Source organism: Thunnus thynnus, chromosome 23 (assembly GCF_963924715.1).
Source record: "Thunnus thynnus chromosome 23, fThuThy2.1, whole genome shotgun sequence".
NCBI classification, from domain to species: Eukaryota; Metazoa; Chordata; class Actinopteri; order Scombriformes; family Scombridae; genus Thunnus; species Thunnus thynnus.
This window is the reverse complement of record NC_089539.1, coordinates 22,452,771-22,476,515: the sequence shown is the minus strand read 5'-3', so window position 1 is coordinate 22,476,515 and position 23,745 is coordinate 22,452,771. Positions and strand designations below refer to the sequence as shown.

The 23,745-nt window shown below is 37.3% G+C and overlaps 1 protein-coding gene across 2 annotated transcripts; it reads right to left on the bottom strand.

Annotated features, from left to right (window-relative positions):
• Positions 1-602: 602 nt before the first annotated feature.
• Positions 603-22,545, bottom strand: c23h12orf56 (chromosome 23 C12orf56 homolog). 2 transcript variants are annotated; one of them, XM_067581912.1, is made up of 14 exons: positions 22,103-22,539; positions 17,535-17,730; positions 17,284-17,299; positions 13,128-13,335; positions 11,820-11,975; positions 10,720-10,808; positions 9,732-9,876; positions 8,058-8,152; positions 6,842-6,931; positions 6,651-6,738; positions 6,244-6,318; positions 2,651-2,728; positions 1,556-1,737; positions 603-1,371 (listed from the first exon to the last, which is right to left on the bottom strand). In XM_067581912.1, exons 1-14 carry the CDS (start codon positions 22,352-22,354, stop codon positions 1,260-1,262), a joined length of 1,782 nt encoding a protein of 593 aa, XP_067438013.1. In that variant the 5' UTR covers positions 22,355-22,539; the 3' UTR covers positions 603-1,259. The 2 variants fall into 2 exon arrangements, with proteins under 2 accessions (XP_067438013.1, XP_067438014.1); XM_067581913.1 differs by lacking the exon at positions 17,284-17,299 and having other exon boundaries at positions 17,519-17,730; positions 22,103-22,545.
• Between the last annotated feature and the right edge of the window lie 1,200 nt (positions 22,546-23,745).

Below are 23,745 nucleotides of genomic sequence, written 5' to 3'. Positions count from 1 at the left end.
AGAAAAAAAAAAAACATTGAAAGCCGAACATTCAGAGCAGTCTTAAGCCAGTGCTTTTTGCTCACAGGAATTACCTCTACATATGTTTACCTGATTATTTGACACGTCACTTCATTAAAAGCATGAAATGTATCTTCTCCACTGTCCAACTCATCTCTAGCTGAACCTCCTGTTGACATATGTGTATGTGTGTGTGTATATATATATATATATATATATATATATATATATATATATATATATATATATATATATATATATATATATATGCCATCAGCAATTTAAAACAAATGATAAATTAAATAAATAAAGCCACAATTTGCAGCTTTTTTTTTTCTATAACTTCGCACTGAGTGGTGGGAAATGAATTTGGGAAATAAGGTCAGATTATTTCTGGCCCTCAAAATTCATCCATCTCAATGTCAAAATCTTTGCATGTTTAATCCTCAAAAATCGGTGTCATTGTTTAGTCTGATCTCAGCTGCAAATAATATAAAAAGTGTTTATTCTCACAACTGTATAACTGCAATTTATCCCAAATTGCTCTTGGTTAAAACAACCATGCATTTACTCCAAATTGTGTCTTTCAATGTTTAGACAAGTAAAAATTCACCTTCACTTTATCTAGAGTGCACAGGACTCTCAGCAGGTTAATATATAAACATCAGACACACAACTACATGTAAACAACAAAATACACACAAACAGAATATGAACAACACGGTTCATATTACAGGAATAAGGGTTCAGACATTAACAATGTTAAAGAGGGACCATACCACACAGACAAAAGATGGATTTAAAGCTACATTTAAAGAAACCTTTGAAGGAAACTACTGAAAATATTCATACCTGCCATATTTGTGGTATATTGTGCTTTTGTTAATTATAGGTTTAACTTGAACAAATCTACAGTAATCAGAATATTAACTGTACAAATCTGTCAGCATATTAGCAATAGCTGGTTATTAGGTTGAACAACTGTAGTGTTTTCTAATTTCAAGAATGACACCTGACAGACTTCCAACATAGTCACAAGTTCCCCAATTTTAACTGTTTTACATTATATGGATAAGCATTACCTGATCATAGACTGTCAGTAAATGATAATATAGAAACATTCTCAGCTCACAGAATGCTGAGTAAAGAACAAGGCCACACAAAATCACTCAGACCCTTGTAAAGGCACACTGTCACAGTCCTTCTTTCAGTATGGATAAAAATATCCAAGATATAAGTGCACATATGTTTGCGTGCGATCATCTGTGCAGGATAAGATTCAGGATCTGTTCCACCCGTCGTAGAGTTGGTTGGCTGATTGGGTAGTGAGCCGGCAGCTTCTCCTCAGCACACGACAGCTTCACAAAGTACCTGGAGGGAACAAACATTGATCCTTCAGCCCAAACACACAATTAATCTTCAAGTTTATGGTTCCTGTTAACTGATACAGTTCTTTGAAGGCTTTGCTAGACTTTGTTTTTATTCTCAATTCAGTGATTTACTGACTAACAAACCGTCATTATCACCACCCTGAATCTTAAGCAGCAGCTCAAACCTGAACTCCTCTCTGAAGTGGGCTCGGAGGTGCTGTCCCAGCTGGCTGTTGTACTGCAGGCAGGCCAGCAGGAGGCGACAGCGCTGGAACAGCAGAACAGACTGAACGGGACTCAGAACTGACTCCTGTGGGTCTGACAAAACCTGCACCACCTGCTGGGCCTGGTAACCAATGAAGGACAACTGCAGAGAGAAAAGGAGACCAGTTACAGTTCCTACCAACTCTGAAGTATTGCATTTCACAGTTAACATACTGCTCTTTTATTATAAGTTTGCCCTTCAGTACAATTCATCTCTATGGTGAAGTGAAACAGAAAGGATGTCAAATCTCAAATTTTTTTCTGCCCTGATCTGAGTTTAATATTTAATATTTGATATCTGCCAAGTCTGATATGATTCTTATATTATTTTTGTAATTGCATTTTTTTTTTATCAACTTTTACAATATATTCAAAACATAATGGCACAAGACCACATGTTTTACAGTAAAAATGATTAAAAAAATCAAATAAAAAAATAAAAAAAATAGAACAAAACAAAACTTAGAAAATTAGACCAAACTTCATAGAACTTCCCTTGGTAAATATTAGTCCAATATTAGAAATTGCAAAGAGGCAAAGTCTCTCATCAATTTTAACCATTCAGCAAAATCAAGCTCTGTTGATTCTTATATATTCTTTCTTTTTCTCAGTCAAAAGTGTTTGTGCAGCAAAAACCATAAGACCAAAAGTCGCCAAAATTGGCAGGTGGGTTTCAAATTACACCCACTAGTCAGGAACTTAAAATGACACTAATTGACCTCAAGGTGGTAACAATCAAGTTTACTCGAAAACGGCTTGGCCTGTAGAAAAAATTCTTTCATCATTTTAATCTCTCAAGTCATCTGCATCTGGTCTTCTGCTCTAAAAATGTAAAATTTTGATTTCTTGCAATCTGCTTGGACTCTGTTCATTAATGCTTGTGGCTATATTTCTTTATGGAAAAAAAAAATGAAAAAAGAAAAAGCCCCCGATCCATTGAAATATGTCTGGATCGACTGTTATACCGACTCTCGGGATATCTCCACTAATCAGAGTGGCAGTGATGAAAAGTTTACCAGGTGAGGGTGAGGCTGCAGGACTCTGAGGATCCAGCCAACAGACAGGAAGTTGTCAGAAGAGGAGCACCTGCTGGCCTGAAACACACAACAGTTTCAATTCATCAAATATCTTGATTCCCCCGCTGTTGCAAACAGACTTAACAAGCGTGTTCACAGGAAGTAACAAAGCCTTCCTGAGAGTCCACTTGGGATTCAGACTTCACCATAGTTTTATAGCTGCAATGATTAATTGATTAATTGGTCGACTGACAGAAAATGAATCAGCAACTATTTTGATAATCGATTAATCATTTTGAGTAATTTTTTTTTAAGAAAAAAAATGTTGAAATTCTCTGATTTCAGCTTCTCAAATGCGAATATTTCCTGGTTTCTTTAGCTCTCTATGACAGTAAACTGAACATCTTTGGTTTGTGGACAAAACATTAACATTTGAGGTTACATCTTGTGCTATTTCCACAATTTCCTGACATTTTTAGATCAATTGAAAAGGAAGTGACCATGTAAAAGAAAGGAATACTCCTAACACTACAATCATCATCATTATTTTTGATGTACGAGTTTGATATTTTACTCTTACAGAATATCCATAGGTCAAAAAAATGTGGATTTGATCGTTGCACACAGGCAAAGGCTGGTTTTCATCCAAAACGGCACCACCTGAGCAACTCGGAGCTGATCAAAGTAAAGTGAAAGTTTTAATGTACACATCAACCATTATCTACATACGTGCCAACTGTCTTAATAACCACTCATGCTGTGTCTGAAATCGCATACTTCTGCACTTACACTTAACATTTTGAGTGCATAAGTGTGTTCACACTAAGTATGTAAAAATGCAGTGCACTGTGAGTACCCGGATGGTGCACTCAAAACGGTCAAAAAGTTGAGTGTGGAACTATGGACACTTCTCGCCCTCAATGGTCGCCATCTTGGCTACATAACGGAAGGGGAAGGACCACTTTTCAAACTAGAAATGGCGGCCGAGTACACGTAACTACGGTGAGCATCGCCACATTATACAAATGTAAGTTATACATGTGTTTTAGCACTAACACAGTCTATAATGATTTGGTAGCGCAAACAATAATGCGAATGCTAACACTAGCTAATGCTAATTTGCGATCGTCATTTCCGGTAAGTGCACAACGACTATGTTTGATTTGAGACAACACTACCCTGTCAAAAGTTGCGCACTAGCCAGTAATATATAGTGTACACCAGTGGCGGCTGGTGACTCAAATAATTGAGGACAGGAGGAAAACTAACATGGAATCTTACAACAAACTGCATCAAACTATATCATTGTCCCACCTGATGAAATCGGAGAGATGGGGGGCAATTTTATATGCCAATAAAACAATTTGCTTGAGTGGTGAAAAGGTTGCTTCTTTAAAGACATTTAGCATATACATAATGTCTCTAAACTAAGAAGTGCTCATTTTAGCCATGGTGTGGATCAAATGTGTCATTTTACCAACAAAGTGAAATTCAAATTTATAGTACTGTTCTATTGTGACAACAAATGTATGTTCTCATCAAAAACAGACAACATATCACATGATTTACACGTGTTTCCTATATATTTTCTTAGTATACAGAAATATATAAACTAGCACAAAGCTTATAATGTGATACAGGTTCAGGTTCGTATCGTATCACGGATTTGAGTCACGGATCAGATCATTATTAGGATCAGCGAAAAAAAAGGGGGGCGACAAATAAAACTTTGTTTTCTATTTATCTGTAACACACTTACAGCCAGAAACAGCAAGGAACTTTTTCCCATGGTCTTAAATGAAAACAACATTTAAGATGTTCAATGTTTAAATAAAATAAAATAAAATATATAAAATATTCAATGCTCAGTTATTGCAATATGAGGCATGAAACCTTCCTCTTTTTAACAGTGAATGAAACAGCCTCACAAACATTCACCGCTAACACGAGTTAGCAGCTAGATGCTAATTAGCTGCTCAGCTGTAGCACATTAAACAGCAGGTAAACATAACTCAAATGTCACATTGGACCCGTTAGATGCTGGTTTGATCGTTGCTCTTCAAAATCCCTGTTAGCGACACGCTGTCTGTCCATGACTTGTACTTACAGCAGTTTGTTTACTTTGTCTTAAATGAGACATTAAATTTTGCAATTAATCCACAGTTCATATACCTGCCAAACCGTGGAGGGCGATCCATACGGATCACGGATCAACTACAATCTGTTACACCACTAGTTAACACTAGTTATTCTAGTTACTTTAAGCTTATTACTCAATATACGGCTCAGCTTAAAAACAAACTAAAGAAACTGTCAGAAGCAAGCAGCCAGACCTCCTGCACTCATTCACTAATCACACAACATCAACAGGTGACTGAACAACCACTCAATTAAAAACGAATGAATGAGTGAGTCCAGACAGCTCACTGTAACTTCAGCAAAACTTCAAGCAAACTAACCTTACCCACAGCACATTATATGATCTCTGCTCCTCCTTCTTGTTAAGGAGATAAAAAACACAAAAAAGCCACACAGAGACGTTTAACCATCAGAGATGAAATTAGCAACCAAAGAGACACCGAGAGAGAAGCTGTATCTGACTCACGTTATCTGACATCTTCTTCTTTCTTTCATGGAGATGAAGTATTCATGTCATAACGTCCATTTGTGACTGTTGGTCATCTTGTATGTTAGTTAACAGAACTTTGTGGCTGCTGGTTAACCAGTCTGATATCATTAGCAACAATGTCAAACAAGCTAACTCTCCTGGTTGTTTCACTGGTCGCTTCTCTCTCCAGCCTCCACTGCAGCATCCTGCTGCTGCTGCACTGCACAATCCAGATAATTTCTCCCATTACCTTAACAACAGTCCTTAACAGTCCTTCCATGGATGTATAAAGAGTCCTTCAGGCTGCTACAACAAGCCAGCTGTTGCACTGGCTAACGCAAGGAGCTATCCACTGCTGCTACTCTGCCTTACTGTGGAGAAAATTGAAGATGAAATCTGGAAACTATCATTGGACCAACTCGAAGTCAATATTGCATTCTGGTTGTTGATTGGTAAGGGAGGACAGCCTCCCTTGGAGCGTCATTTAACGTGTCATGGCCAATCACAGATTAGCATGAAAAAAAATGAAATACATTGAGTCCAATGTAAGAGATCCCGCCCTGCGGAGGACAGCAGGCACCCGTCCTCCTCTGTCCCCCACTCCACCTCCACCAATTGCACCCCCCCGCCTCTATGGACCAGCCTCCACTGGTGTACACTGTGTACTACATGATGAAAGTGTACTAATAGAAGTATGTGATTTGAGACACAGCTTCAGAAACAGGGTGAGGAACCTGCATTTATAGGTAACCATAACGACGACCAAGGTCTTTATCCCCTTGCAACCGAATGCGATGATTGTGAACACGTGTAGGTACGTATGACCGAAGTCTGTGAGGACACAGTCTGAAGGGTGACCATGTGGATTCAGTCACAAATTCTCAGAAGAGTTAGGCTGGTGATTAACCCAATAACATGTTTATTAAGACTCACATGGCTTTAGATTTTTACTATTTTTGTTTTTTTTCCCCTCATCATGACTCACCTCGTAACCTAAAAGCAGCAGCTCAAAGAGCAGAGAGCAGGCGGCATCCAGATACTCAGATAATAAGGCCTGAAGCTGACAGAAAAAATAATGGAAAAAACAGATTAATGTGAGTAGAGAGTAGAGCTGCAACAATTAGTTGATCAAAAGAAAATCAAATAATTGTTTAAGTCATTTTTCAAGCACAAATGCCAAATATTTGATGGTTCCAGGTTCCTAAATATGATAATTTGCTTTTCTTGGTTTTACATGATAGTAAATTGAATATTTTGGGGTTTGGGGCTGTTTATCAACAAATTCAATGATGTCACCTTATGCTCTACAATATGGTGATGGACGTTTTTTACATTGTTCTTATATTTTATAGACGAAGCAAAAAAAATAACCAGCAGAGTAATCGATATTACCTCACAGTCAATCGGAGATCCTTGGTTCTGTGTCTGAATCTCTGGATTACATATCAAGGCAAGCAGCATACTGGAGGCCAGGGCACCTCTGCAGGGAGAGAAAAAAAACTTTTAAAAGGTTGTTTACAACTGGAACAAGATTTATCGATTCAAGTTACAAAGGATAAAATGTTCAGGAGGGGATGTTTTACTTTTTGGCAGAGAGCAGGTTGAGTCTGGCTGGCTCGACCTCCGTCTCTCTGAACATGACGGCGAGCGTCTGGACGATCAGCGTGCTCAGTCTGAGGGGTTTAAGTTTAAGGGGAAAGAGCCTTTATCCAGAACTTTCTTTAACTCTCTCTCTCATTGATCACTCATTTTAAATATCGATATAGCTGTTGACATACCACAGATGTTGTCATTAACCTTTGAGCACTTTCAGCTTTTATTTTCAGGGAGGTGCTATAGACAAGGCTTTCTTCCCAAAACAGGTAGGATACTGAATGCATACCTACCTTAGTTTTAAAATCTCTAAAAAAAAAAAAAATTAAAAAAAAGACTATTTCAGACTTGCTTTTTTATTGATCTCACTATTAGTTTTATTATCTTTTGTTGTATTTGATCATTTTATCATTATATTTTATCCATTGTTCGCTTTCTACTGTCTTCTTAAATTTTATGTGAAGCACTTTGTAACTTGTTCTGAATAGTTCTATATAAATAAATGGTATTATTATTATTATCATTATTATTATTATTATTACCCTAAAATTTCACAAAAAACCTAGCCCTCCTCATTATACTGAATTTATGTATTTAAATGATGTTTGTTGATGCGGTGTCCCTGTCAAGTATCGTGTTTTGAATTGTTTTTTAACGCTATGTGATGAAACAAAAGAAAATGTTCCCCAATGTGGACAATAAAGTTCCTCACTAACATTTATTTATTTAATTTTGGTTTCATAATTTCGTTTGTTCCACTCCTTACCAGATGTTGGCTGCTGCGCAGTTTTGTTGTTTGACAAATAAAAAAATTTTTAAAAAAAGAGGGCAAAGGAGGAGAAATTTTGTTGTGTTATGTTGTCCAAGTGTTTCACTGTGGGCAGAGGTCTCTGGTCACCTAAATGAACCTGAGAACGCAGTGTGGTCGTTTTCACCCAAAGAACAGTGTTTCAGAAACACACGCTCCTTTAGTTCTGTTGACAGCATGATGGAGGATTGACAGACCGATAAAACATGATCACACTCCTAAAACCGTCCTTCTTACACAGTGATAAGTGTGTTGTGTAAAAACTAAGCAGCTTACAACTTTAATGAGTGATTTCCTGGATTGTATAAAAGGACACTTTCTCTCTCTCTCTCACCCTTACTCTCACACACACACACACACACACACACGCAAACACACACACACTCTCTGAAGCTTACAGTAGTTGATCAGCTGTGTAGACTCCACTGAGGCTCTGACAGCCGTGCAGAGATTCCTCCAGAGTCTGAACCAGGAAGACACAAACCTCACTGGACTGAAACACACAAAACAACAGAGTAAATCTTCACCCGGCTGCAACCATATAAAACATTTCTCAAGTCTATTCTGGCATGTGAGCGTGTCTTTGTGAAGACCAGGGCGGAGATATTTTGTTTTGTTCTCTCTTTTTTTTTTTTTTTTTTTTTAAAAAAGGACTGATTGACGGTTACAGTTTGATTTAAAAGGTTAAGCTTTAGATCCACCTTGTAATAACAAAAGTACATTTAGTCAAGTACGACAATGACATGCGACAAGAAGGTCTTCTTCTTCTACTCTCCTACAACTCCACTACATTTATGTGACAGATAGAAGACATTTAAACAGGGTTTAAAAGAGTAAAAATAAAATAGAAGATAAAAAATAAGTAATTGTGTTTATAAAATGTAAAAAAGAACGGCCATGCTTGCAGTTATTTTCAAGATCACAAGTTAATTATTTCCTAATCTCAAGATAACAAAGCTTGTTTTCTCGTGATAACGGGTTAATTTATCTCGTTATCTTGAGAAAACAAACACTACAACAGATTCAGCTTCATGGGGTTAAAGTACCGTAAAAGTACACAAGTATCATCCTCTACGGCTGTTTGTTCTCTTGAGATAACGAGATAAATTAACCCGTTATCACGAGAAAACAAGCTTTGTTATCTTGAGATAACAGCATTAAAAAAAAGGAAAACTGCAAGCACGGCTGTTCTCTGCTTCCGTAGAAAATAGTGAAAAATTGCCATTAAAATTTACCAGCATCAAATGTGATGTCTTCAAATGTTATGTTTCACAAAGAAAAGTATCAAATCATCACATTTTAAAGGGGCTGAAACCTGCAAATGTTTGGTATTTTTGCTTTAAAAAAAAGAAAATGACAAAAACAATGAATCGATTATCAAAACAGTTGCAGATTCATTTTCCGTCAATCCGCTAATCAATTAATCAACTAATTGTTGCAGCTCTAATTCCGATGAGAAAAACAGGTCAAGGTGATCAAGCACAAATATGAAGAAGTGCAGAGAATCATTATTTTCCTTATCAATTAATCTGACTGTTATTTTCTTGATTAATCGATTAGTTTATAAAATTAGTCTATAAAATGTCAAGAAATGGTGAAAAATGTTTCCAAAAGCCCAAAATGACATCTTCAAATGTCCTGTTTTCTCTGACCAACAGTCCAAAACCCAAAAATATTCAGTCTACATCACAAAAGACTAATAAAAACAGGAAATATTCACATTTGAGAAACTGAAACAAGAGAATTTTGTCTTTTTTTCCTACAAAAAAAAAAAAAAAGTTGTGATTCAAATGATTCATTTTCTGCCAATCAACTAATCAATTCATCTACTAATTATTACAGCTTGACAGAAGTGTCTCACGTTTACTGTCAGTATACCAGGAGAGTCTTGTGTCTTTAGTGCTTCTACTTCCAAAACTAATGAGTTGATGAGTTTTTGGCTTGAACAGGGTTCCCAGGCAGAGGTAAAGGTTAGGTCAGGCATGTAGTGATGATGGGTAGGGGTTAGGGGCGGGGAATGTATAATGTCAGGAGGGTCCACAGAGGTACAAATGTGTTTTTAAACATCTCACCCTCCAGAAGACTCTGCGTAGCGCGATGTTGCGGTGAGCAGCGGTTCTCAGCTCCTGCAGCAGCAGATAGAGACTCTCCATACTGATCCCGTCCTCCAGGAGCTCAGAGCTCAGCTGACCAAACAGGTGAGCCGTCCGCTCCCAGCTGCTCATAAACACACAGAGTTGTGTTTCCATCACTTCAGAGGACATTACATAAGGCTCTTTTATACAAAGATCATGCATTATATCCATAAAGAAGATCCAGCATTTGCTTTTTTACACTGAACCAAAAAAAACTGTCACACAACAAATTAGCTTCCTGTCAGCTTCCTGTCCCGCCGTGCCAACTGTCCCTTTTACAAAAACGTCAATCTGACTCTGTGACTACCTCCGTAGCCGCCTTATTGGTAGAGCTAATAAGCCAACTCTGCCCCCCAACTCCGTGTCTGTACCTTTTATACAGAACGGCAAGCAATAAAAGCGCAGCATCCCTGCCTTGAACAGGCTGTGTAAAAGGGACTATTGACTCACATTCATCTCCTGGAGACTTACTTTAACTTTACCTAAACCTTAAACCAAGTCTTCACCCTAACATTTGATGATTATCTTAATGAAATGATGCTTTTTTTGCCCCCAAAAATGGCAGCAAGTCCCCACAACGTGTGTAAATATGTGTAAATAATAATAATCTTTATTTAAGGGGCACTTTTCAGAGTTACAAAATGCTTCACACAAGGCAGAAAATTAAACTTGACAAATTATAGAACATTTTTATTGATTATAAAAAGAGCAGAAAATCCAGTTTCGGTAAGATTGATCTCATCTCATCAACATGAATCATGTTCTTATGGATGAATAAACTGAACCTTTGATCTCAAAATAGCAGAATGAGAGGAAGGGCTTTAAAAGTCATCAGTAAGATCTTAAATCACACACCCCCACTGGGTCATTAATTATGATGCTGCCTCTGTTCCAGTACTGTTCTGTGTCACAGTAGTTTTGTTACCTGATGGCAGGAAGTTGCTTTCCAGGAGACGAGTCAGACAAAGCGCTGCACCTCCTTCTGTAGAGCGGGTCTAACAGCAAAGTGGACCTCTGAACACACACACACACACACACACACACACTCTTAACATCCTAATATGATAAAACAGGACAGCTGAGCATCTATTCTTAAACAAACTATAGGAGAAGCATATTGTTTTCCATCATTAAGGCAGGTCATAAACTACTTTTATCTGTCAAAAAATCCATAAAAAGACCAAAACTAACAATAAATTGACCCAAAGCCTGTTATATCTTATTCCTCTGTTTCTGTTCCTCTGTTGTCCAAAAACTAGTAAAAACACGTCAATGAGTCACATCGCGTCACTGTAGTTTATTTTGACTTAATCCCAAACACACCGTCCTGCTGCTAGAAATACTCACTAGAGCACCAAATGTAGATTAATCCGCAGCTAAAAATAGTCCCCAATAAATGCACTATTTACACTTGTTTTAGTAACATATGTTAAAAACTACAGTGACCAGCTGTTTTAGGAAATTACTGAGCCTTTTTTAAAAATGAAACTATGTATTTGTGCTGTTTTTTAAACAAGTAGTGAGCACAACAATGACATATCATTACCATTTAAGTTGATTATTATCACTCATGTGGAGTCGTGTTTCTGTCCACCTGGTGCATATAAGTCCAATATTCACTCTCTTTTAGCTCTGTTTTTGCTCTCTACCAACTCCTGAGGGAAATATCTGACTCTTTAGCTGCTAAATGCTCCACTATGTTCACCAGCTAGTCTACAGCTAACTGTGTCTGTCTGCCGTTTGGTGCTGAGCAGGTAGTGTACAGTGGCTTTTTACATCTTTTTCTCTGAAAACAGCTGCCTGCTGCAACCGAAAACTACACTATGAGAGCCCTGAGAGTGAACCAAAACAGTAAAGATGCAGCCAGACAGATAAACAATGAGCTGAAACTCACTATAAAGCTCCATAAAGCCGAGAGGAGCTGCAGAGTCTCTGATAATTCTCTGTAGGTTCAGAATCTCAGTACAAAATCACAAAAAAAACCAAGCCAACTTATTCTTCATGTGTGTCTCCATCATCACTCACAATAATGTAACTGTTCCATGAGCTCTGCAGATGGAAGTAAAGTCTGGACGTCTGTGATACGGCGTAAAGATGCAGCTCGGCCTCCTTCTCCTCTCTGCTGTCCACACAGTCTCTTCTCAACAGACGAGAGAGAACTGAACCGATCCTCCTCGGTACCTGGAACATCACATCAACACATAAACACACACACACAGGCTTTCATCTTCAGTGCCATTTTGTTCAATGGCAACAAATGATTTGAACCAAAATGTACAAAGAGCTTTCAGGATGTGTAACACAGTCTCTGAAAGGAAGAACAATACTTTTTTTGGCACTAAACTTTAGGAATACAAACATATTTTAACACTGTTTTTTTCCATTTAAGAAAATGTGCAAGTTTGTCTTAAAACAACAGTCAGGAGCCCAAATGAACAGTGAAGCATGTTTTTCTTGCTGTAATCATTCCTCCTGTTCATACTGACCATTAGAAGATAAATATCTTTCAACGTTACAGTCTTTTTAGTGCCAAAGTCCCTCTTTTTGTTACTATACTTCCACCGCAGCTCAACAGGGAAACACAAAGAGGGAATTTGATGCTAAAAAGACTGTAAATGTGTCAGATATCCACTTGATATGACTAACTCAGACTGATGAAGCCTCATATAAGCTTCACATCAACTTTTAAATGCATTTTGCACAAAACGACAGGAGGAAAACCTCTTTCACTGCTCATACGTCCTTTAAATAAAGAACTTTGCCTAAATAAAAAATAGGCTTAAGTTTGAAAATTTTGATGAGGAAATGTTTGATTAAAGAATATGTTTACAAGCCTAAGACAGTGAGGAAGTATTTGATGCTAACTTTTTCTTCTTGTTCCTTCAGTTGGATGTTTGAGTTTGTTTTCACATTCATCTGCTGAAAGTGGAAAGTTTCTCTGTGCTCACCTCAAATCTGAGTCTAAGTCGTGTACCTACAAGCAGGATTTGTGACATCACAACTAGTTTGGAGCCAATCGAGGGTCAGTAAACAACTTAAACAAGTGTGATGTGGAAACTTGAAACCTCCAGTACACAAACACTGAGAATGGACTTCACAGTGAAGGAGGAGACGTCTTGTGTCCAGCAAGAAAACTTTAGACTTTACATCTTGTGTTCAGCAGTTAAAGAATATTTTTTCATGTCCTAAAATATGTCCAGAGGGGATCTTTAATGAAAAACAGTCTTTTGGGCTTTATAAATATCATACTTAAGTCTGATGTGTTCGCTGGTAATTAAGATCTCACTTTAAACAGTGTTGATGTCAGTTAACAACCCGTCCATCCATGTGTACCTGGCCAGGCTCAGTCTTCCAGTCCAGCCTATGATCCGAGGGTGACAGAGGAGAGGTGGGGGAGCTGGCGGGGGAGTAGAGGGAGGGAGGTGTGGAGGGAGGCTGGGTGGGAGGGTGCGGGACCTTCAGGAGACCCAGAGTTTCGGAGTTCGGACAGGAGGCGGAACGTGTGGGCTTTGATACGTGAACCTCCTCTGTGACCTCTTCGCTGTAAAACAGGGAGAGGTGGAGGAGGGTAAAGAATAGGAAGGAGATGGATAAGATTAACTTTCTTTTGTCATCAAATTACTTATTAATTCATCCAACAGTTGTGTTATCTGGTGTGTACCGAGCACAAAGCCTCACGTAGACTTCTAGTGTTGCTGACAGTGAACCTGCAGGCTGCTCAGTCATTTGAACATAATGATTCAACAACTGTAAACTGCTTTCATGTCCCCAAAGATCATCCATTACTAGTTTGAATGTGTGTGTACGTGTCTTTAATGATGTCCCAGCGGTGAGCCAGATAAGCATGAGACGCTTTCCGCTGTTTACATCACACATACACATCAGTTTTACGGCGTTGTGGCCTTTGTTGTAACCAGGCAACAATTCAGTGTTCAGTGACAGTAAATCTGTTCCTCTCGTCTCTTCACAGCCCACAAACTGTTTCCTGATTGACAACACGGAGGAATTAAAGGAAGAATATAATCCCCACTAGACATGTTTACAGAAGCACAACCCACTCTGCAGAACTAAAGAACTATGTATGAAGTCTAATGGTGCTTTTTGTTTTGCACTTTTAAAGTTTTAGGTCCATTTCTTGAATAAATAAATACTTTTGATACAAATGATAAAAAAGACAAAAACTTTTGGTTGTTGATGCTTCTTTAACTCCTTCCTGCAGTAGCAGTTTTGGGCCTATTTCCACCTATCTAATCCTTAATAACATCTCTTGTAAACATCATGGTACTGTTGTTATTGGTATTAAATTGAAGACGACACTTGTACCATTAAATTTTCCAGCATAAATTACTGAATCTATTCATCTCCATGAAAATTTTAGGACACTGAATAAACATTTTTTTCTGAAAAAAAATTAAAATCGTAAATTTTTTACTACTAAAATGACCTACTAAAATTGACAGAAAACGATTGACAGAAAATTAATTGGCGATTTAGATAATCAAATAATCATTTTTAGTCATTTTTTTAAGAAAAAATGCCAAACATTTGCAGCTTCTCAAAACGGGAAGATTTGAAGCATTTCTGTGTGATAATAAACCAAAAGTGACTGTTGATCACACAAAACAAGACGTCACCATGGGCTCTAAGAAATTATAATATTCATGCATTTTCAACAATTTTCTGACATTTTATGGACAAAACAATAAACAGCAGATTCATCAATAATTAAATAGTTGCAGCTCTAATGGAAGACTTGGGGATGATGCGATGGCCATTTTCAAACATTTTGCAGACGCAACAATCAACCAATAAATTGAGAAAAATAATCAACTTAATTGAAAATGAAAACTATTGTAAGTTGCAGCTGTAAATATATAATATATTCTGTGTTTTAAGTCCATTTCTGTAATAAACAAATACATTTGGATCTCAGTCTAAAGACACAAACATGTAGAAGTTTGGTTTTGGATCACAGTACTTCTTTAAATTCCTCAGAGTTCACTGATAATAAACAACAGGTAAACTGAGGTGAAACTTGTCTCTCTTTATTAAATAAGTCATGAGCTACTTGAGACACTGAAGAGGACGTTTATACAGTCTGGCAGAGTGAGGCCGCTTTCACTTAATGCATCATTTAGTTGTTTCCCAACTGAAAACAGAAGATGAGAAGATGAGATCCTTTCTCCTCACACACACACACACACACATAAAATGCTGGTATGTACATTTGTAAGCTCCTAAAGTTTAACCCTCAACCATCTTTCTCCTTCCCTCTTGTAGCCGTATGACAACAACAGCTGTAAAGGTTTTATAGACGAGAGTTTGTCTGTCTCCATGACTCCCAGACAGAAACTCTGCAGCACATTTTTGACAAACAGGAAAGGAAAAAAAAAAAAAAAAAAAAAAATCAGACACATAAAGATCCACCATGAAGGGCAACTGAAAGTCTAAAGTGTCAAAAAAAACATCCTTTAGTTCTGAATAAAAACAGAGATTGATGGAATAATTTAGCATTTATTTCAAAATAGAGTTCAAGCTAGCAAGAATTCAGTCTTTAGATTGGACTCGTGAAACTTTTGACCTGTTGGTGGCGCTACAGGAAAAGTCGATACGTCGTTAGGATTTAAAAACTGTTACACTTTTCGTAATTTATTTTTAATAAAAGTGCTGTGTAGTCTTTGTGACAGGTGCGTTGGTGGAGTAGCCACATACTCAATAAAAGATACTTTAATATATATACACGTTTCAGTCAACGACCTTCTTCAGGTATAACAAATAATAAAAGAAAAAATTAAAATAAAGTAAAAAATAAAAAGGGTTGATGTCTGTTACCATTGTCAATAAACAAATTGATCCATCTATAGAGGATCTGGGTCAATGGGTAGTTAGTAGTGAAGATGATGGTAATCATACACTCACCGAGCACTTTATTAGGAACAGCTCTTCCATAAATTCTACTAAAAAAAAAAAAAGGGACAAAATATTAGGGACACTTTTCAATATAATGCACTCCAGCACACCACCGATCCAAGATGAAAAAAACTGAGATTTGATTGGGGGGGTTTTTTGGCCATAAAATATGATAAAACTACAGATATTCAACTTACAGCAGCAGCTGATAAAGTTGAACACTGGAGCTAATTTGGACTTTATAGTTCAAAAGTAAAAGTGGAGCTTGAAGAGTTAAAGCCTTTTGTCATGTAGGAGCATCACCTACAGAAACTTCACTGTTCGACAGTAATCATTGGTTTTTCCCAAAATGAACTTCTTCTCTGTATTTTGTTTCAGTTGTGCTTTGGAGCAACAAAGAAGTGATAGCATGACACAGAGGTCGTGTATTTAGCTATGTTGTCTTAAATCACATACTTCTGTACTTACACTTAACATTTTGAGTGCATAAGTGCATTCACACTGAGAAGTATGGGAAAATGCACTGTGAGAACCCGGATGGTGCACTCAAAACGGTCAAAAAGTTGAGTGTGGAATTATGGACACTTCTCGCCCTCGATGGTCGCCATCTTGGCTACATAGCGGAAGGGGAGGGACCACTTTTCAAACTGGGAATGGCGGCCGAGTACGTTGTAACTACGGTGAACATCATCACATTATACAAATGTAAGTTATACATGTGTTTTTAGCACTAAGAACCACTATACTGTTGTCGGCTATAAGCCATCAGTATGTTTTTGGGGTTAATTTAGCAGTCTGTAATGATTTGGTAGCGATAACGATAACGCGAATGCTAACGCTAGCTAATGCTAATCTGCGATCGTCATTTCCGGTAAGTGCACAACAGCTGTGTTTGATTTGAGACGACACTACCCTGTCAAAATTTGCGCACTACGTCAGTAAGTACATAGTGTACACAGTGTACTACATGAAAGTGTACTAACAGAAGTATGTTATTTGAGACACAGCTAGAGTGTTTGGAATAGGGCTGGAACTAACAATGATTTTCATTATCGATAATTCAGTCGATTAGTTGTTTAGTCTATAAAATGTCAGAAAATGGTAAAACATGTTGATCAAGCCTCAAATGTCTTGTTTTGTCCCGAACAACAGTCAACAACCCAAAGATATTCAGTTTACTGTCATAGAGGACTAAAGAAACCAATAATACTCATATTTGAGAAGCTGGAATCAGAGAATTTGGACATTTTCTTCTTAAAAAAAGTGACTCCAAAGGATTAATCAATTATCAAAATAGTTGGTAAATAATGTAATAGTTGACAACTAATCAGTTATCATCAGTAGAGACAGTGGCTGCAGCTGTAGTTTGAAAAAAGTTTCTATATGAACATTTTGACCCACCTTCATCCACAAAAGGAGCAAGATACAAACTTTTCAGAGCATTTTTTGGCGGAGTGTTCCTTTAAGAAGGTTAAAAAGTGAAAGCAACCACAGCAAGTCTCAGCTTCCATACATGGATATCATCTGACAAACCAGAGACCTGTGTGTGTGTGTGTGTGTGTGTGTGTGTGTTGCTCACCTGAGTGCAGGGTATCCTGTGGGGAAGATAAAGTTACAGTTAAAGATATCAAAGGAAAGAAACAAACAAATAAAGGACACACAAGCTTCAGTGCTGCAGATTTTCACTAAAATACTCCAAGTAGGGGCTTTTTTTATTACTGTCACATCTGATACTTCAACTAACTACTTCTAACTTCAACTGTTTTCTTACATTTCAACTGACAGTTTAACTGCTTTTTTCGTGTTCATTGGACAACATTTGGTCTTTACCTTCTGAAGTGTGTGTTATTGTTGGGTAGTGGCTGTTCCTGCGAGACTGTGGAGATACAGGAGGGAGTCCCGCCCTCCCGTCTCTCCTCAGCCAATCACGGCCCTTCGCGGTAGGCTTTTCAGTGACGTAGGTGATTCGTATGTGCTGGCAGCGTTCCCTGTCCTTCCCGCTGAGGAAATCTGGGAGGTCATTGACCTGTACAGATGAAACAGAGAGAAAAGATCTGGAGTCTGAACAGTTTTCACTCCAGTGTCACTGAGTTTGAAGATACGAGATCTGTTTTTTAAATTTCACTCTTTTTTTTGCATCAACCTATACAGAATATGCAAGTACAGGATAGTACAGTATTAGTGCTAAAGCAATTCATTAAAGCAGCTATAATCAATATTTTTAATGTATGCAATGACGACGTGTGAGAGGTTGTCGCTCATAGTGAATTATCACTCTGCAGCTCCTCTCGGCTTTACGGAGCTTTATAGTGAGTTTCAGCTCATTGTTTATCTTTCCAGCTGCAACTTTACTGTTCTGGTTCACTCTCAGCGCTCTCATAGCGTCGTTTTTGGCCACAGCAGGCAGCTGTTTTCAAAGAAAAAGCTCTAAAAAGCCACTGTACACTACCTGCTCAGCACTAACAGGCAAACAGACACAGTTAGCTGTAGACTAGCTGGTGAACATAGTGGAGCATTTAGCAGCTAAAGAGCCAGATATTTCCCTCAGGAGTTGGTAGAGAGCAAGAACAGAGCTTAAAGAGAGTGAATATTGGACTCACATTCACCAGGTGGACAGAAACACGACTCCAAATGAATGATAATGTTGCTCCGTAACTGCTGCTGTTTGCTAACAAGTTCAACATATCAACTTAAAAGCTGACGATATGTCAGAGTTGTGTTCACTACTTGTTTTCTGCTGAAAGCTTGTCAACAAAACATCAGTTAATGCAGGTTTAAATAAATAAATTGTTGTTTGTTTTAAAAATGTCTTCATATATTTATCAGTTTCCTCTCTTATGTATTTTTCTATTTATTTCAACATTTGTTTTCTTTCTCCTACGTGATAATTGATAATGAGATAATAAACAGATTTTTAAAATAGTAATTAGCTGTAACATAGTATAATGATTTAAAAAAAAAAACATTACAGGCAAAAATTTTAACTCTTTCCTCTATTTTGAGTATCTGCCAGACGTGGATAACTCCAGAGGTGTTTGAAGAGGAGCAGAGCTGCAACGATTAGTTGATTAATCAATTAGTTGTCAGCTATTAAATTAATCACCGATTATTTTGATGATCAATTCATCATTTGGAGTCATTCTTTAAGAAACAAATGTCCAAATTCCCTGGTTCCAGCTTCTCAAATGTGAATATTCTCTGGTTTCTTCCTCTCTATGACAGTAAATTAAATATCTTTGGGTTGTGGAGTGTTGACATTTGAGGACGTCATCTTGGGTTTTGGGAAAGAGTGATCATCACTTTTTACCATAACAACTAATCAATTAATTGAGAAAGTAATTGACAGATTAATCAATAATGAAAATAATCAATAGTTGCAGCCCTGATGAGATTTTAGTGCAATTTTAATTAACAGTTTTTCCACCCTGACAAGAAGAAAATCCGAGGGGAAGTCCTGATCCTCGTCTCTATATAAAAACGTAACACCTGCTGAAGCCACAGTTCAACACAGGCAGTAATCTGACAGTTTAAATGCAGGCAGGATTAACTCTGTGAGGAGGAAGTTAAACTTTTGACCCCTGACTTAAGTGACATAACATGAGGCTAGATGGTAATTAGAGGCTTATGCCGCCACTCACAGACTCAGCTTCACTTTCAGATACTGCATGTTATGCAGGGTTAAATATTACGTAGCATTAAGCCATTTTAAGCCACTAGTAGTCTAGACTGGGTGATTCATTTGAAGTATAACCTAAAAATAGTGGTTTCCTGAGGAGTTAATTAAAGGTTAAAGGTTTTTATTTGTCTTAATTTGCAGAGATATGCAAACGGATTCCTTGTTCCTCGTCCACTTTTAACCTTAGAGGTCTGCAGGAGTCGTTTCTGTTGAGTAGGGCTGCAACTAACGATTACTACCAATTATTTTTCTCTTTTTTAGTTCATAAAATGTCAGAAAATGGTGACAATTATCTGTTAAAGTTTCTCCACAACCTATGTAAATGTTTTCAAATGTCTTGTTTTGTCTGACTAAAAGTCCAAAACCCAAATATATTCAGTTTAACATCTTGTTCGACAAAGAAAAGCATCAAATCATCACATTTGAGAAACTCAAACTAGCTTATTTTTGCTTTTAAAAAAAATGACTAAAACGATTAATCAATTATCAAAATTGCTGCAGATTAATTGCTTAAAATCAACTACTTGTTCAACATTGACATCAGGAATATATTTAATTAGTTGAGAAATGAGAGCAAAGCATCATGAAGTCCTGAAAAATTATAGGTATTTTAAAGTCACATCACCTGAACAGCTGGAAGATATTTAGACTTTTAGGTTTTTAAAGAGGCAAAATAAAAACAATAAAATAAGAATTACTGAAAGGAAGGTCAGCTCATCAAACTAATATAAAAGATAATAATCACACCAATGTGAAGAACAATGATATGCCGATCATTAAAATGTCCTGCAGGTAGTGCTAAAAAACACAATCGATGTACTTAAGTTCTTTGAGAAATTCACAATGTAGCACAAAGAAGTCGTAATATGTAACACATCAAGCTAGTTAAGCTGTAAAACCGAACACGTTCCTGCACGTGCTCAGTAGCGTCTGCCTCGCACAGAAATACCCTCCGGAGACTGAAAACGTGATCGCTGTTATTAGTCTTTGGAGCCGTTTCTAAACGAACAAACATGACCGAACTCTTCATAATGAAGGAACATGTCACCCAGCGCAGCGGCGTGGCTCACGGACGTATTTTTAATAGTTTTTAGACAACAACCGAGGTCTACGGCACAGAGGAATAAGATATATCAGGCTTTGGATACACACACAATACTTGTTGAGCTCCAAACATGAGATTTGTTGACAATAAGAAAAATGTAAAAAATCACCAGACATGTCCCTTTAAAAAGTGAGAATAAAGCAGAGGAATGTCGCCTTTATCAATATCAAAGTAGGCAACTGAACTCCGGCTCACTGTGGGTCAGTTTCTTTATTTAAGTGAGTTCAGTAAAGAACAATATCAGCTGAAACGATAAGAACATTTAATTATCTGATGCTAATAAGAGATCATTTTTACACGTGTAATTTTGAACCTGTAAGTGATTGATCTGTAATCTAAAGAGTTTAACACGATCAAACAGCAGGAGACTGTTAGTACGTAAGCAGACGGCGTTACGTACAGCTAATTTAATTTGCTTCAGTCACAGTTAGAGCTTCAAAAACATTAATCTAAGAATTATGTTCTCGATGACTTGTTTTAGTCTACAAAATGTCAGAAAAAAAATATATATCTGCTAAATTAAGAAGCTGGAAGTAGAGAAGGTTTGCCATTTGTGCTTGAAAAATATCTTGAACGATAATTAGTTAGATAATCAATTAGTAGTTGATCAACAGAATATTAATCAGCTACTATTTTGATAACTGATTCATCTTATAAATCTATAACAAAATGCCTGAAGGTCAATTTCTGACATTGGAAAATTCAGCTTTTACAAAAAATTCTCAGAATAAAGATCCACTTACTATCTCGATCACAACTGAGAAAAAAACTCTCTGCTGAGGAAGCCCATGAGATGTGGTTGAAAGCTCTGGAAACATCAAATAAGCGGACCTTGTGCTGAGAATGTTTTGTCATAAAAGCTATTTGAAAACATCACCTTGGGATCTGGGAAACTGTGACAGACGTTTTTCACTATTTTTTGACACTTTTAATGATTAATCAATTATTCAAGAAACTAATCATTAGTTGCAGCCTTATTGATTATTTTTCTGGCAACCAACTTACAAGTTGACATCAATAAATTGTCTGTTTACCCCCAAAAGACTCCACGAAACTTAAAAATATCCAGTTCACCACTGAATTAGACAAAGAACATTTTTCAAGCAGCCATTTTTGCTTGAAAAATTAGTTAAACGATTAATCAATTGTCAAACCAGTTGCCGATAATTAGTCAGTTATTCAATTGGTTGACAGAAAATTAATTAATTAGCTATTTTGAGAGCCGATTGATGTTATATGTTTGTTTGTTTTTCAAATATGAAGCCAAAAGGTCAGTTTTTGACGTTGGAAAATGCAGTTTGACAAAAAAAAAATCCTCAGCATAAAGATCCACTTACTATCTCCATGACAACTGAGCTACTCTCCCTGCTGAGGAAGACCATGAGAAGCAGCTGAAAGCTCTGGAAACATCAAGTAAGTGGAGCTTGTGCTGAGACAATGTTGTCAAGAAGAATTTTTTTTTTTTTACATTTTATGGATTTTATGATTCATCGATTAGTTGCAGCCCTAAAGATTATTTTCCTATCAATCGACTTATTGATTATCGATTAAATTGTTTTATCTCTACAGTGCTCAATTAAGCAGCTTTAACTATAAACTGTCAAAGTAGAAACTCACCAGCTCGATGTCACGCACGCGCCTGAAGGTAACGGCCGTGGTGAGCGTGCGCGGCGGGTACTCGGCCAGGTACACGCGCTCGTCGCTCAGCACCACGTGCATGTACACCTTGTTAACGGTCTCCGAGATCACCACGCACGGTTCGTAGGCTCGGATCCGCTCGTACACCGTCCGCTCCGTGTTCCGCTTCAGGAAGGAGTCCAGCCTGATGTTCCTGCGGGAGAGGAGCGCACCGGAGCCGGTCCGAGCCATGACGGTACCGGCCGGGGCACTGACGTTAACTTCCACTGCACGAGGAGGCGGGTGATCCCCTGTCGCTTTCCATCAGCTGAGTTTAAACTTCAGATAGGGAAAAGCCACCGGCCAGGTGACGGTGCTCGTGGAGTCCCGTTAGCGCAAACAGCTCTCTGATTGGTCCGCGCAGAGGGACGCTGCTGATTGGCCAGAAGATAAAGGCTTATTTCATCATTTATAGGCAGCTCTGTGGTTGAGCAGGTGTCTTAGTGGTTTATTTAATGGATTGACATAGTTATATACTTGATTTTGAACATTTCTGTGTCTAATTTTGGCTTTTGTGCGCAGTTGTCAACTGTTAAATTAATTGACAACTATTCTGATAATTGATTAATCATTCAGAGTAATTTTTTTTAAAGAAAAAAAGTCTAAATTCTCTGGTTCCAGCTCCCTAAATGTGAATATTTTCAGGTTTCTTCAGTCTTCTATGATGAACATGGTTATATACTTGATTTTGAACGTTTCTGTGCCTAATATGAGCTTTTCTGCACACATGCTCAGTCTGATTCAGTTAGAAAATCATTACCTAGAGTTTGTAACACTAAAAACATCCACTGTACTAGAGCTGCAACAACTAGTTGCTTAATTGATTAGTTGTCAACAACAAAAATTAATCACCAACTATTTTGATAAGAGATTAATCATTTGGAGTCATTTTTAAGAAAAAAATGTCCAAATTCTCTGATTCCAGCCTCTAAAATGTGAATATTTTCTGGTTTCTTCAGTCTTCTGTGACAGAAAACCGAATATCTTTGGGTTGTGGGCTGTTGGTCGGGATAAAAAAAAGACATTTGAGGACGTCGCCTTGGTGTTTGGGAAACACAGATCAACATTTTTTACAATTTCCTGATTTTATAGACCAAATGACTGATCAATGAATCAAGAAAATAATAGACAGATTAATTGATAATGCAAGTAGTCATTAGATGCAGCCCTACACTTTACCTACAAATTAAACATAATAAAAATAATATAATGATACTTTTTTTTACAGCGCTTTTAAGGCACTCAAAGATGCCCTACATAGGTAAACAAATTGGCAAAAAGAAGTGACAAACAACAGCAGCACAGCAGCAGGAAAGACAAGACACACTGTTAAAAGTAGAAGACAAATATCAATAAATATTTATATTAGTTTATAATACAAAATGTGCAATAACATGTTTACATATTATATTATCCATCACTGTCAAATATATACTGAAGCAGGCTGCATATAACCACCTGCTGTATGTATATAAAGTAACTTATTACATTTCCTATTCAATATTTATTCAGCACTCTCACACACATTTCACTACTTGTATCCTGTTTACAATTTACAAAAGACAGTTTTACCTGGTTATAGA